The sequence below is a fragment of the Mauremys reevesii genome, linkage group 6 (assembly GCF_016161935.1).
Source record: "Mauremys reevesii isolate NIE-2019 linkage group 6, ASM1616193v1, whole genome shotgun sequence".
NCBI lineage: Eukaryota > Metazoa > Chordata > Testudines > Geoemydidae > Mauremys > Mauremys reevesii.
This window is the reverse complement of record NC_052628.1, coordinates 20,859,057-20,872,891: the sequence shown is the minus strand read 5'-3', so window position 1 is coordinate 20,872,891 and position 13,835 is coordinate 20,859,057. Positions and strand designations below refer to the sequence as shown.

The 13,835-nt window shown below is 41.4% G+C and overlaps 1 protein-coding gene across 3 annotated transcripts in view; it reads right to left on the bottom strand.

The window, feature by feature from the left end:
- Positions 1–13,835, bottom strand: part of MALT1 (MALT1 paracaspase) — a 72,355-nt gene that overhangs the window by 16,933 nt on the left and 41,587 nt on the right. For all 3 annotated transcript variants that reach the window (XM_039543206.1, XM_039543203.1, XM_039543204.1), the window contains one exon: positions 11,772–11,975. In XM_039543206.1, the coding sequence (XP_039399140.1) occupies positions 11,772–11,975 (204 nt within the window). The remainder of the gene's footprint in view (positions 1–11,771; positions 11,976–13,835) is intronic.

The following is a 13,835-nucleotide window of genomic DNA, read 5'->3' as shown; positions in this document are numbered from 1 at the left end:
AGTTTCATTGTTTCCACCACATAGCCAGCTTCTCCATTTGTATTTGTGAGGGTTGGTTTTTTTTGTTGTTTTTTGGGAGAGTGGGGTGTTAAACAGCAATAGGAGAGAGAAATATTCTGAAGTTTAGAAAAATGCAATTGTTACATCATAAAAAAGGACAGTTACCTGTTCCGTAACTGGCGTTCTTCGAGATGTGTTGCTCAGGAGTATTCCACAGTAGATGTGCGTGTTTGCCACGTGCACCGGTGTCAGAAGTTTTTCCCCTTAGCAGTACCCATAGGAGGGGAGCACCACTGTGACCTCTGGAGTGGTGCCCCTATATCGCGCTATGAGGGGAGCTGCGCACTCCCCCCACCCTCGGTTCCTTCTTGCCAGACAACTCTGACAGAGGGGAAGGAGGGCAGGATGTAGAATACACCTGAGCCACACATCTCGAAGAACACCAGTTACAGAACAGGTAACTGTCCTTTCTTCTTTGAGTGATTGCTCATGTGTATTCCACAGTAGGTGACTCTAAGCTATGTCTGATGGAGGTGGGCAGGAGTTTAAGGGTTTCTGGGACGTGGTACCGCCATACCAAACCCAACGTCATCCCGTGCTTGGGAGATGATCACATAATGCGAAGAAAAGGTGTGGACAGAGGACTACGTGGCAGCTCTACATATGTCCTGGATAGGGATGTGAGCTACACAGGCGGCCGACAAGGCCTGAACTCTCGTAGAATGCGCCTTAACGATAGGCGGCGGGAGAACCCTTGCCAGGTCATAACACATAAGTATGCACGAGGTGATCCAGCGCAAAAGGCGCTGGGTGGAAATCGGTTGTCCCCTCATTCATTCAGCCGACGCAACGAACAGCTGTGAGGATTTCTGGAACAGCCTGGTTTGGTCTAGGTAAAAAGCCAACGCCCTACGCACATCTAGCGTGTGTAGGCGGCACTCCTCGTTGGAGGAATGGGGCTTAGGACAGAGTACTGGTAGGAAAATGTCCTGATCCATATGGAAGGTGGAGACCACCTTCGGGAGAATAGCGGGGTGTGGGCAAAGCTGGACCTTATCCTTGTGGAAGACCATTTATGGGGGTTCTGAGGGCAAAGCCCTAAGCGCCAAGACACGTCGGGCTGATGTAATGGCCACAAGGAATGCTACCTTCCATGACAGTTGATACCAGAAACACATGGCCAAGGGTTCAAAGGGGGGACCCATGAGGCGGGATAACACTAGGTTTAGATCTCATTGCGGCACGGGGCGGCCTAGCATACGGGCATGAATGATCCAGGCTCTTTAGAAAGCGGGAGGTCATACTGTGGGAAAAGACCGAGTGGCCCTGTACCAGCGGGTGAAAGGTCGAAATGGCCGCCAAATGCACCCTGACAGAGGCAGGAGCTAGCCCTTGAGTCCTAAGGGACAGGAGGTAATCGAGAATGAGTTGGAGCGATGCGGACGATGGGGAAGTTCCCCGCTCTCCCGCCCACCTAGAGAACCTAGACTGCTTGGCCAGGTACATCCGTCATGTGGACATCCTTCTGCTTTCCAACAGAACTCGTTTGATGTTCTCCAAACACCTCCCCTCCTCATCTAACCACGGAGCAACCATGCTGTCAGTTGAAGCGCGGCCAGGTTGGGGTGCAGGAGGCATCCCCCTTCCTGGGAGAGGAGATCTGGGCAAAGCGGCAGACTCCACGGAGGAGCCGCTAAGAGTTGCAGGAGGGTCCTGTACCAGTATTGACGGGCCCAATCCGGGGCTACGAGGATGACCCGCGTCCTGTCTTTTACTTTTTGCAGGACTTTGCCTTCCCACCTTTCCCCCTGATAGACTTAGAAAACTTGGCCCAACCACCGAAGGAGGAAGGCGTCCGAGATCGCCCCCCTTTCCGCCCCTCCCCTGGAGCAGAACTGGGAGCAGCGCCAGTTCTGGGAAGTTGCAAAGGGGTCAATCCAGGGAACTCCCCACTCTCGGAAGAGCTGTAGGGCAACCTCCCAGTGGAGTGACCACTTGTACTGGTGGGAAAAAATCCTGCTGAGGTGATCAGCCCGCACATTGCGGGCACCGGGTAGGTGGAGGGCTTGTAGGGAGATATCGTGGGCTATACAGAACTCCCATAGGCTCAGGGCTTCCAGGCATAGGGCCAAGGATCGCATTCCTCCCTGTCTGTTGATGTAATACATCGCAGCCATACGTCCGTGAGGACTCTGACCACCTTCCCACGAAGGTGCCCGCTAAAGGCCATGCATGCCAGCCATATTGCCCTGAGCTCCCTGACGTTTATGTGTAGGGATAATTCCGAGGCTGACCATTTCCCTTTGGTTTGAACATTCCCTATATGCCACTCCAGGGGTCGCAGCAGTGCTCCCCTCCTACGGGTACTGTTAAGGGAAAAACTTCTGACACCGGTGCACATGGCGAGCACACACACCTACTGTGGAATACACATGAGCAATCACTCGAAGAAGAACTGGCAGGACACAGGACTAGGTATCTATTATTAAACTACTTTAACTCTTTTTAAAATAGATCTTGTCTCTAAGTTTGTTTACAGGTTCAGAATCCATGACTGCTGTGTGTGTGTGTGTCTGCTGGATAATTAACAAAACAAAAAAAAAAACTTTTTTTTTTTTCAAGTTAAAGTCTTACTGGACTGGTTAAGGTAACACCTTAAAAAAATATTTGAATCAAATCTGTAATAAATATTCGCTTATAGTACTATAAGTTTTTAAAACATTCTATAAACATTTAACAGAGAATTTTATTACACAGTTAAGTATTTTCTTACAGCAAAGAAAACCTTAGATTTAGCCTATTATGAATACAAATACTTAATATCTTGCCTTGATAACACAACCAGTTAAATCAAATTTGCAATAAAACTATCTAATCTCAGTATCAAAGACAAAAATTATGACAGTGAATATGATTTCTGCCTCTTGTAAATTTTTATGGTATATTAATTCTTTATATAACTCATGGTCACAGGCTTATATAATGTTGGAATTTCCTCATTGCTTCTTCCTGGTATTTCCTTAACTTATCTATTGCAGGATCTGGTTTTAAAAGGAACTTTAGTCAGCAGTACACTCTAGTTGCCAAGCCAAATCCTGAGTTCCTGAAAGTTATTATCAGTCAATTGAGGAGTTCTGACAATATATGCCAGCTATGGATCTTCCTCAGAGCCCCTATGACTGGGGCTCTATACAAGTAAAATAAATGAATGGAATTATGAAGCACACACCACCACAAGATTTTAGCATTCAGAATGTGAAAATAGCACAAGTACATTTAAAACGCTGAAATCACCTATATCAAAGTCAGCTTTTATATTTAGATAGCTAGATGTACATTTTAGTTATTGTAATAAAAGAAAAGCAACATCAACTCAACTACGGTCCTTTCTGTTTCAGAAATACCATGATATTGACATGGCACTTCTAAGCTAAACCAACAATTTCAATTATTTATAAGCTTCCAAATCATTAACTACAGAGAGACCTTGAAAGTTGCTACATGTAATGAGCAGAGCTCACAACTCAATGGAAAACTGTAAACCTAGATTCAGAGAAAAGATAAGTGCACAGAAAGCAAATACAAAGCAAGTTAGAGCCTAAAAACTGTTTAAACACCATGAATTGTGATGCCATTCAAACCTGGCAGAAGCTCAGAGACTCACAATAGCATCACTTGATTAAAAAGGTACAATTCTAAAGGGTTTACAGTCGATATAACATCTAGTTAAAACAATTTACAATATAAATTAAATTAACAGTAAGACAATTATAAAAGATTCCTGTGGTTACAGCTGACTGGTGAGTTTTGAGAAGTTAGAAAGCAACTTGTGTGCCAAGCACCTGCTTAATAGGATCATGCCCAAAGTGCCTAAAGTACCTCATTCAAAGCTTGCTGTATTCAAAGGGATCCTTTAAAATGCTTTGGATCTGACCCTAAATTAGTAAGATTATTTATTTATCCAGGTCTAAATATGCAATAACGTACCTAGATATCCACTCGCCCCAGACCATAAAACAACAACTGCTGAAGTACTAGTTAAAACAGCCCATGTGTCTAATGAACTGAGTCAGAGTCAAACCCCCTTAAAAAGAATGTTGCCCCAGACTTTTCTGCCCTATTGTATCAATCTAGTACCACTGTTATAGTGGCCAAACCATTCCACAGCTTACACAACCCATGCCTGTAAGCAGATGAAAACAGCTTTAGTAATGACCTTTAGTAGTCACCCAACAACACTAAGAGCATATCATATGTTACTGGGGATGGAAACAATACAACATTTCATCCCTCAACTCTAAATAGCCTCCCAGGGTCAACACATATTTTACTTCAATATTGAAAATACTACTACTGTCATACAGACATGCTCCTAAGCCTAATCAACTTCCTAATCAGCTACCAATTCAGGATGCCTTCACATTTTACTTAGCCCATTGACTTCACTGGGACCAAAGCACATGCTTAGATGCTTTCCTGAATAGGGACGTTTTCCTGAATCATGGCCTTACATTGTTTACCCACCTGAACTCATAATTATACTCCTTTGGCTAGCCAATGTTACCCGCGATTTATAAGCACCCTCTCACAGTCAACCCATTCCTACCCAAGACCAAATGGAAAGCTGAAAAAATTTCCTTGTAGAACAACTCATGGAAGTAGCTATTGTGCAATATAGGGCATGACTACACTTGCCATGTGGAGTGCTTTGAGTTAAACCAGCCTTCGTAGCGCACAGTAGAGAAAGCGCTGCAGTCTGTTTATACTGACAGATGCCAGCGCACTGGCGTGGCCACATTAGCAGCTCTTGCAATGGCCACAGAAAGCAGTGCATTGTGGTAGCTATTCCAGTATGCAAGTGGCTGCAATGTGCTTTTCAAATGGGGGGGAGGGTGGAGTGCGACAGGTAGTGTGTTGTGTGTATGTGGGGGGAGAGAGAGAGAGTGTGGGTTTTGGGGGAGCTGAGAGCATATCAGCATGCTGTCTTGTAAGTTCAGACAGCAGACCTCCCCCCTGCCCCGCCTCTCTCACACACAGCATTCCACAGTAATGGTTCCTTTGTCTTGGAACAGATAAGCATGCCGGCTGTCAAATGGAGCTTTCAAAGGGCATATCCAAAACAATGACAAAGTGGCCACTTGACTTAAGGGGATAATGGGACGTTTTCGGAGGCTGATCAGAGCGCAGTAATGCAATACCTTGTTCACACTGATGCTGGGGCGCTCCAGCGGGAGTGCATCAAACGTTATTCTACTCACTGAGGTGGAGTAACAGGAGTGCTCTAGCCATGGAGTAAGAGCACTCTACGTGCCTTACCAGTGTGGACAGGTAGTGAGCTAGTGCCCCGGGGCTCCTTTAATTTGCTGTAACTCGCAAGTGTAGCCAAGCCCATAAAACACAATTCTTGGCACCTACTCAGGGGCGGCTCCAGGCCCCAGCACGCCAAGCGCGTGCTTGGGGCGGCATGCCGCGGGGGGCGCTCTGCCGGTCGCCGGGAGGGCGGCAGGCGGCTCCGGCGGACCTCCCGCAGGCATGCCTGCGGAGGGTCCACTGGTCCCGCGGCTCCGGTGGACCTCTCGCAGGCGTCCCTGCAGAGGGTCCGCTGGTCCCGTGGGTTCGGTGGAGCATCCGCAGGCACGTCTGCGGGAGGTCCACCGGAACCGTGGGACCAGCGACCGGCAGAGCGCCCCCTGCGGCATGCTGCCGTGCTTGGGGTGGCGGAATGGCTAGAGCCGCCCCTGCACCTACTCATCTAGGATCAATTCAGAAAAATCTATTAAAGATTTTTTATGTTTGAAACCAGCTAGATTACAAACACCAATCCCTACAGAAGTGAGCACTTGCCTACTTCACATTCTCTGGTAACTGAAAAGTTACCACCTCCCCCACCACACCCACAAGAAATTCAGAGCCTGGCATGGAAGGTGGGAAGGGAAGATACAGGAGGTCTCAGCCTTCATTAGCTTGAAGAGGAATGGACCACATCAGTCTTATACTCTCTAAGACCACATCTGGAATTCAATCTTTGATCTTCCACTTGAATTAACACAGCAGTACTATGAAATGATCTCTGCTGCATCACACTAACTTAGGTATTGAAAAGATTTTTTTTAAACTATGCAAATGAACATACTAGAGTGAATAATTCAGTTGTGGCTGTGCCTGCGTACATATCGAAACCACAACAGAATAACTGTTGCGTAGGTGTAATTTTAAGTAAAATAAATTCTCTTGTGTTTGTTTTAAATATACAGAAGTATTTTACTCAGGTAAGAGTGGGATACAAATAAACGTATGTCTAAATTAATGCCTTCCTTGTTTTAGCTAGTTATATCATTCTGCAAATGCTCTCCCTATATATGGCTGGTACCCTATGGCTAAACTATCTAGTTTAGTAACTGATCACCAATCATAGGCATTATCTACAAACTGGCTTCTAAGGCAGAACTTGATTGTGTTTGTTTGCTCAATAGATTTGGCTAGTTTATTTTGGAAGGTCCTATTTTAACAAATCACTTATGTATACGCTAGTTGAAATGTTGGAAATTGAATGCTTGACATTGCTTTTACAATGACGGTGAACACCTGGATACTTGTTGCAGCATCTGTGTTCCCAATTATATTTCTGCTTTAAGGATCACAGGGTCAAAGTAAAAAGATTAGGGGCCAAATTCTGCTCTTATTTACATCAGAGTACATGAAGAGTATCTTCACTGATGTCAATGAAGTCAGAGAGAAAGAGATCAGAATGAGTCCCTAGGTTTATGAAGTTTCTTCACTTTGCTCCATTAGAGAGCTGGTATCAATTACCATTCATGGCAGAAAGGTTTGAAATAACTGAAGAGTTAGCAATTTAATTTGTACTACTTAGCCATGGCCTGGATGCCATATGGTATTAAAACATATTTACCCAACTTTCAGCATGTAAATAATCCCAGTGAAGTCAGTGCTTACAATAGCCACTGATAAGATAGTATTAACATCTTGGTCCTTGATATTTCTGGGCCAAATTTAGGCCCTATTCTGTTTAAAGGCAGTCAGACATTTATTAATATTGTACAAATCATCATTAACATAGGCTTGTATTCTAACCTTGACACAGAACGAGACAGAGCTTTTTATGTAGATTAATCCTGACAAGAACTGGAGCAATCAGTACTAAAGGAGGGGGTGACAGGATCACAGACAGGTTTATTTTAAAATTGTAACTAGATTTCTTTCCTGTCATGGGGCAAGTAACTGGGTTAAGGATATCTGATGAGCACCCAGCAAAAGTATTTAAGATGCAATGGTCACAAACAGTTATTGTACTAACATCAGGATCAGAAGTGAAGTTCTTCACAGAAATCAACATTTTAAGTGATCTCCAGAGTTTTCACTAAGAAAACAGCCAGATTACTTTCAATCTTTAAAAATATATGCTGTTACATCTCTTATCTCATTTATATATGATGAGCACAATAATTCTGCATTGCACTTAATATAAAATATATTGAGGAACTAAAGTACCGAGACCACCACCATCACCAATTTGTTTATCAGTTCTACTTTTAGGGAACAGTATTTGAAATGCCACATTCCTGGCAGCAAGTACTAATTACACAATGTCATGGTAAATATCATGAATATCTGAAAGAAGGTCTAAATGGGGGTAGCAGCTGTGCCTCTTATGTTTGGAGCTGTGCCCACTAACATGCAATAAATCACTAGCAATTTATACCCCGACAGCATATTTTATATTGCTTCTGAGAGACTAATAGTCACTAATGACTAATGATCATTTAAATGATAAAGTAGTTTATAAAGGTTTAATGCTAAAGTTTACTGGGAGATGCCATGCTTGGCTTTCACAAATATCAGCTAGATGGAAAAACAAAAGTTTAAACTGTATAAAACGCACTTTGCAAATGCTCTCACATGGAGCCAGTATGAACTACATCAAAGCCTCTGGTCACTTAATTTTTTTAATTCATGTTAACAGCTAAGGTAAACAGAGAGCCTTAAAAAGAATAGGAGTCCATAGCTCCCCCAAACACACAAGAAACAACATAAGTATTTTACATGAGAGGCAAATGGAAGTCATACCATCAGAAAGTCTAGTGAACTTTACAGCCATAATAAATTTCCATATGATTGTGAGTCTTTGTTCTGATATATAAATGGTGAAAGATATTTTGAACATCAGGTCGGCCAGTCCTACATGTATCAAGCGTCAGGTATCACATGAGAGTGTGAAAGCCATACAAAGAAAAAACTTCATGTGGGCCTGGCATCCGTTTCAGTAAAATACCAGATTAAGCAGTTTCTTGGCTGAATTTAGGTAGGGGCGGAATTCTAGAGCCTTTTGTATAGGACACAAGGTTAGCATTCTAGCCTCTGTCCTAAACCCTTATTTTAAGAGTAATTTACACAAAAACAGCTTTTAAAAAAAAATCAAATCTAGCTAGTCAGCAGCAGACCTCTCTTCACACTCTGCATCAGATAATTCAGGATGGCCTGCTTCCTAATAAAGTAGTAAAGTTTTGGCTGAATTGATCTATTCCGCTTCCAAGATAGCAGAGACAGTAACTCAACTTCCCCCTTCAAGATGAGACTTTGGAAAGACAGATCCATTTTCCATGCCACACTCTCGAGAAAATTGTTGATACATTTTGCCAATACAGCTCAATCTTCATCTCTTGCCCATTATCACAGTATTGAGCAATGACTCACTTGTAAGGCAAGTTTTTAATGACAATAAACTCCACCAGAAACTAGCATACACTTAATTTGTGACTTAAATCATAAACCTGTCCAGGGGGAAAGGAGAAGTTTAAACTCAATGTGACACCAGATGTGCAATATTCATCCTGTAAACTAGTTTGCACATCCATAATTTGTCAATATCTAGGGGATATCATAATAAATTTAAACTTATTAAAGTTAGCCCCGTGTTGCAAAGTACACTTTTATCTCAATCCTGAAATAGCTTATAGTTGCCATTTTCTAACTTATTTCTCCCTGTGATTAACCACATATTGAGCTCCTGACACAATACATGAAGATATGATATATGAAGGGGCAAATCCTGCAGTATTTATTCAGGGAGAGGTTCCACCAGAGGTGTTTACTAACAGTTCTGTTTGAGTTCTGCCAGAATTGGGACTGTGATGGGTTTGGTCACAGAGACCCCCTTGGGACTGTCACCTGACATGCTGAAATTACCTCTGAGCCCATTTTCCCTGCCAGCTTGGAACTCCAGAACCCTGCCTTGTTGAGCCAGACAACTAGCCTGCTGAAACACAGACCCAGGTCTGGGCCACACCCCCAAAGCTGCAGACTTTAACCAAAAACTTTTCAACAGTTTACTTGCCTCCAGCACCCAGACACTCAGCTCCCAATGGGATCTAAGCCCCAAATAAATCTGTTTTACTCTGTATAAAGCTTATACAGGGCAAATTCATAAATTGTCAGCCCTCTATATCACCGATAGAGAGATATGCACAGCTGTTTGCTCCCCCAGGTATTAATCACTTACTCTGGGTTCATTAATAAACAGAAGTATAAAATGTAGGATACAGGTGGTTTCAAGTAGTAACAGACAGAACAAAGTAAGACACCAAGCAAAATAAAGCAAAAACACACAAGTCTAAGCCTAATACATTAAGAAACTGATTACAGGTAAAATCTCACGCTCAGAGATGTTCCAATAAGCTTCTTTCACAGACTAGACTTTCTAGTATGGGCCCAATCCTTTCCCCTCGCACAGTCTTTGTTAGTTCCAGCAGACATCTTAGGTGGAAAGCAGGGGTGTTTTCATGACTGGCAGTCCCCTTTGTTCTGCTCTCCCCCGCCCTTTTACAGCTTTGGCACAAGGAAGGAATCTTTTGTCTCTCTAGGTCCCCACCCCTTTTTATCAATGGAAAACTACCAGATTTAAGATGGATTTCGTTACCAGGTGACATGTCACTGTAAGACCTCATTCTTCATTACCCACAGGCTGGCCCACACGTACACAGGAAGGCTTGCAGGTAAATAAACCAACCACAACCAATTGTCCTAGTCAATGGAACCATTAAGATTCTAAACCATCATTAATGGCCCACACTTTGCATAATTACAATAGGACCTCACAGTTTACTTCATATTTCTAGCTTCAGATACAAGAATGATACATACATACAAACCGGAGGAATATATTCAGTAGGTTATAACCTTTGTTATGATACCTTACAAGAGACCTTTCACATAAAGATATTCCAGTTACATCATATTCATACTCATAAGCATATTTCCATAAAACATATGGAGTGCAATGTCACAGGAACCTTAGGATTTAACACTATTTGATGAACCCTTGGCCACTTGAAGTTGCAGACAAGCAACAGCATCAGAAGTTCATTGCATTTCTTTCACTAGAGTTCCCAGCTTCTGTCTCTACAGTCTAAAGGTGACTTATAAAGTCAAAAAGGACACTAACTAAATTTGTTTGTTTCTTCATGATGTATACAGAAGGCCTAAAATGTGGTGTTAGCTTTTAAAAAAAGCTTTCTCAGCTTGTTTTTCAACATTAGATATTCAGGTTTGTCTACCCTTTCCCCCACAGAGAATTACTGCAGAACTAGGAGGACAACATCACAAGTACCAAGGAAGTGAAAACCACCACAACTGGGGAGGGAGGAGAATTTTTTATTATCATCTATTTAACCTAAAATAAAACCTTGACAAAGCTGGGAGGAAAGATCTTTGTTAAAGATTCAATACCCTGCTCCATTTAAAAAAATGTGGATAACATTTATTTTTTCCCAGTCTTAGTCTTGTTTACTTAGATTGCAAGGTCTTCAGGGCAGGGATTTTTTTAGTCTATGTATGTACAGCACTGAGCTTAACAGGGTTTCAAGTTGGGTTTAGACTTCTAGACATTACTGCAATACAAATAAACTGTTATTATTACTACCCATGTAATTTAAGGCTGAGAAAGCTCCCCCCTCCAGTTTCCTGGTTTTCCAGTGAGACCTTCAGCAAAAAAAAAAAAAAAGGAAAGACAGGACCTGATAGTCTCAAGGTAAACAAACAAGCAGAAAAGGAACTTATTTATGTGTCTTGAAGAAGATAACTTTTTCCTCATTTGCACATCATCTTTAAATTGTAGGAGTACAAAGTTAACAAAATATAGTGAGTGTAAAGTTGCAAATGCATGCAGCACAATGACTCAAAGGGCTCATTCGTGATTTTGTAACCAGTTAGTGGCAGATAACTCTAACTGGTTACAAGTAACATTGTTTCCTCACAGCTTCTTTTCTGCCATTGCAAGTAGGTTTGTGCATTTACATCTGCTACACTGCTTAACTGTATCGGTGCATTCTGGGAAATACTACACAGCGCTGACTCTTGCTTAAGTGTTTTTTTCCCCTAGATCACAAAACTTATTATGCATGTCCCACTACCAAAACAAGCCACACAAATGCAGCAATCTTTAGCAAATAATAAATCTTTTTAATATGAAAGTATGTAGCAGTATACTATACATTTAGGTGTGGTTAAAAGAGGCTCAAAGATTTTATCTGTTCACTAATAAAAGCAACAATACCTTTTACTGAAAGCCACAGGATGTGTTGGCGGGTGTTTAACTCACTTCCTCCTTCTCCCCATATACATGCTATTTACAGTGACGTCAGCTTTACTATCAAGTAGAACTTAGTGATCTGGCCGAGAGGTGTAAGTTAATGTCTGAGTATTCTCGACTCAGAAATTTTTTACTAAATTAATTGGACATGTCATGACTTTCTTACCATACACTCCTTTGTCCAAAAGAAGTAAAAATTCATCCACTGCATTCCGCATCTCAGATTCAGTAAGATCCAGAAGAGAAACAACTTTGAAATCCAGCTGTCTCAGCAAGTTGGTCAATTCATAGACATCCACCATTGGAGCTTTCAGCTGAGGGTGATTCCAGTAGCTCATGTTTCCTATTAACAGAGCTACCTTGTCAATTGCTGCAAAGAAATGAAAATATTTTTATACATTCTTGAGTCAAATATAAGTGTTTAAAAAAAAAAGATGATCTATTCTCAAATCTAGTGCACGTGCAATATTTAGTATATTAAAAAAAATTGGCTCTGTGCCAGCAAAGGACTCCCCTCGGTGCCTGGTTTAAAATTTCATTAATTTCCAATCACTTGCTCTGAAAAAGCCTGCGAAATCAAACAGATCTTGCAGTATGTCCTGAAGGTGAACAAAGCTAGGTTCTAATGCATCCAAAGCTTCTTAACTGACTGTTCTGTCAATAAGTCAGTCACTACTGTACCTATGATTCTCTGCCTGCCTCAAGTTAGCATCTCTCTTGAAGTGCAAGAAAATAGTTCATCCCCCATAACAGTATTGAAATGTATCTGAATCAGTATTATATTGCATGTGCCAGTATGCAAATACTATACCCAAGTTTCCTATGCAACCCTATATTCATAGGCACGTAACTTTCCAAAACATTCCCACCAAAAATCTTCCATGCTAGCTCTCCCCCAAAATGTGAAATTTGGAGGTCTGAGCAAGAATTGCTACAGCATTTTTAGAGCATTTGCGAGACTCTAAGTGAGAAGAGAACCCCTTCCTCCCCATTAATAACTTGCTATATTGTTTAGACCAGAACTAATTAAAAATAGCTGAGGTTTGAGAGTTTAATGTAAAAATGGACAGTACTTATTGAAGACGATGCCTTTATCTGATTATTCAATCAAAACTAATGTATTTTCCAAAAGTTTAAAGCATTTTTGTGCTGACCACAAACAATAGAGATTAAAAGGTACTGATCTATTATGCCAGTAGAGTTCATGAATATCTTGGATATGAACTCAATGCTTTTTCTAGAAAGGGTTTAGTGCAAGGATGTTTGAATAAATCCATGTAAAGAGCTTCTAGTTAAGGTCATGGAAGCACTAACTCTCAACTATGATTTTAATAGAAGAGGAGGTTGTACTTGGAATTTGTGTATTAGTTACTAGTAAACTGGCTACCAGAATTAGATCCTATTATACACAATTTAATATCTGAAATCACATCACGCTAAACTTTGGTAGCAAGCTTATTAACTCTAGTCAGTGATCATTCAAAACTGTTGATAAGAAGATTTAAGAGAGACTGAAATTGCATGATTCAACACGTAACTTCTGCCCAATAACTGACTGTGATACTGGGAGAGGTACTGGTAACAGAGAAAACCACAACATTTTTAATGAGGTACTGAGTTTCAACTTGTGCTGGATGTCAAGGAGGTATCAGATCCATTTTATTTCTACCGTGTGGATTCTTCTGTATAAACACAACTGAATTGGCTCAGGCAAAAACAGCAATCAATTTCTCTCTGTAGTGACTTATTATGGCATGGAAGCCTGTCATTATGCACACAGCTTGTATCTTGCTGTTTCAACAAAATGCTTTGACCTTTTATTGTTACAGTCTATGTTTATTTTCTTTCACAAGGAAGGTTCTTAGCCAAAGAATCCAATTCCAGTGGACGTTTTCAAGCTACCTCAAAGCCAAATCCCATAAAATGGACAATGGAGTAAGAAATTCCCCTTGTCTAAAAGAAACTGAGCCTCAAAGTTGTTGCTTAACTTAGACATTAGGAATTCTATGACTAACAAACATGGCACCAAAGGTGCTATGATGTGTCTATGCCCAAGGTTCTTTTAATTGCCTATTTATAGACTTTATGATTTCTGAGAATCAAATGCTCAAATCAGGTTGAACGTAGGCATATATTTTGTATCTGCCATTCAGGACACCTAACAATCAAAGATAGACTACTAAGACAATCAGACTCTCAAAAATACGTAACTTAGAATGTTTGCAATGAA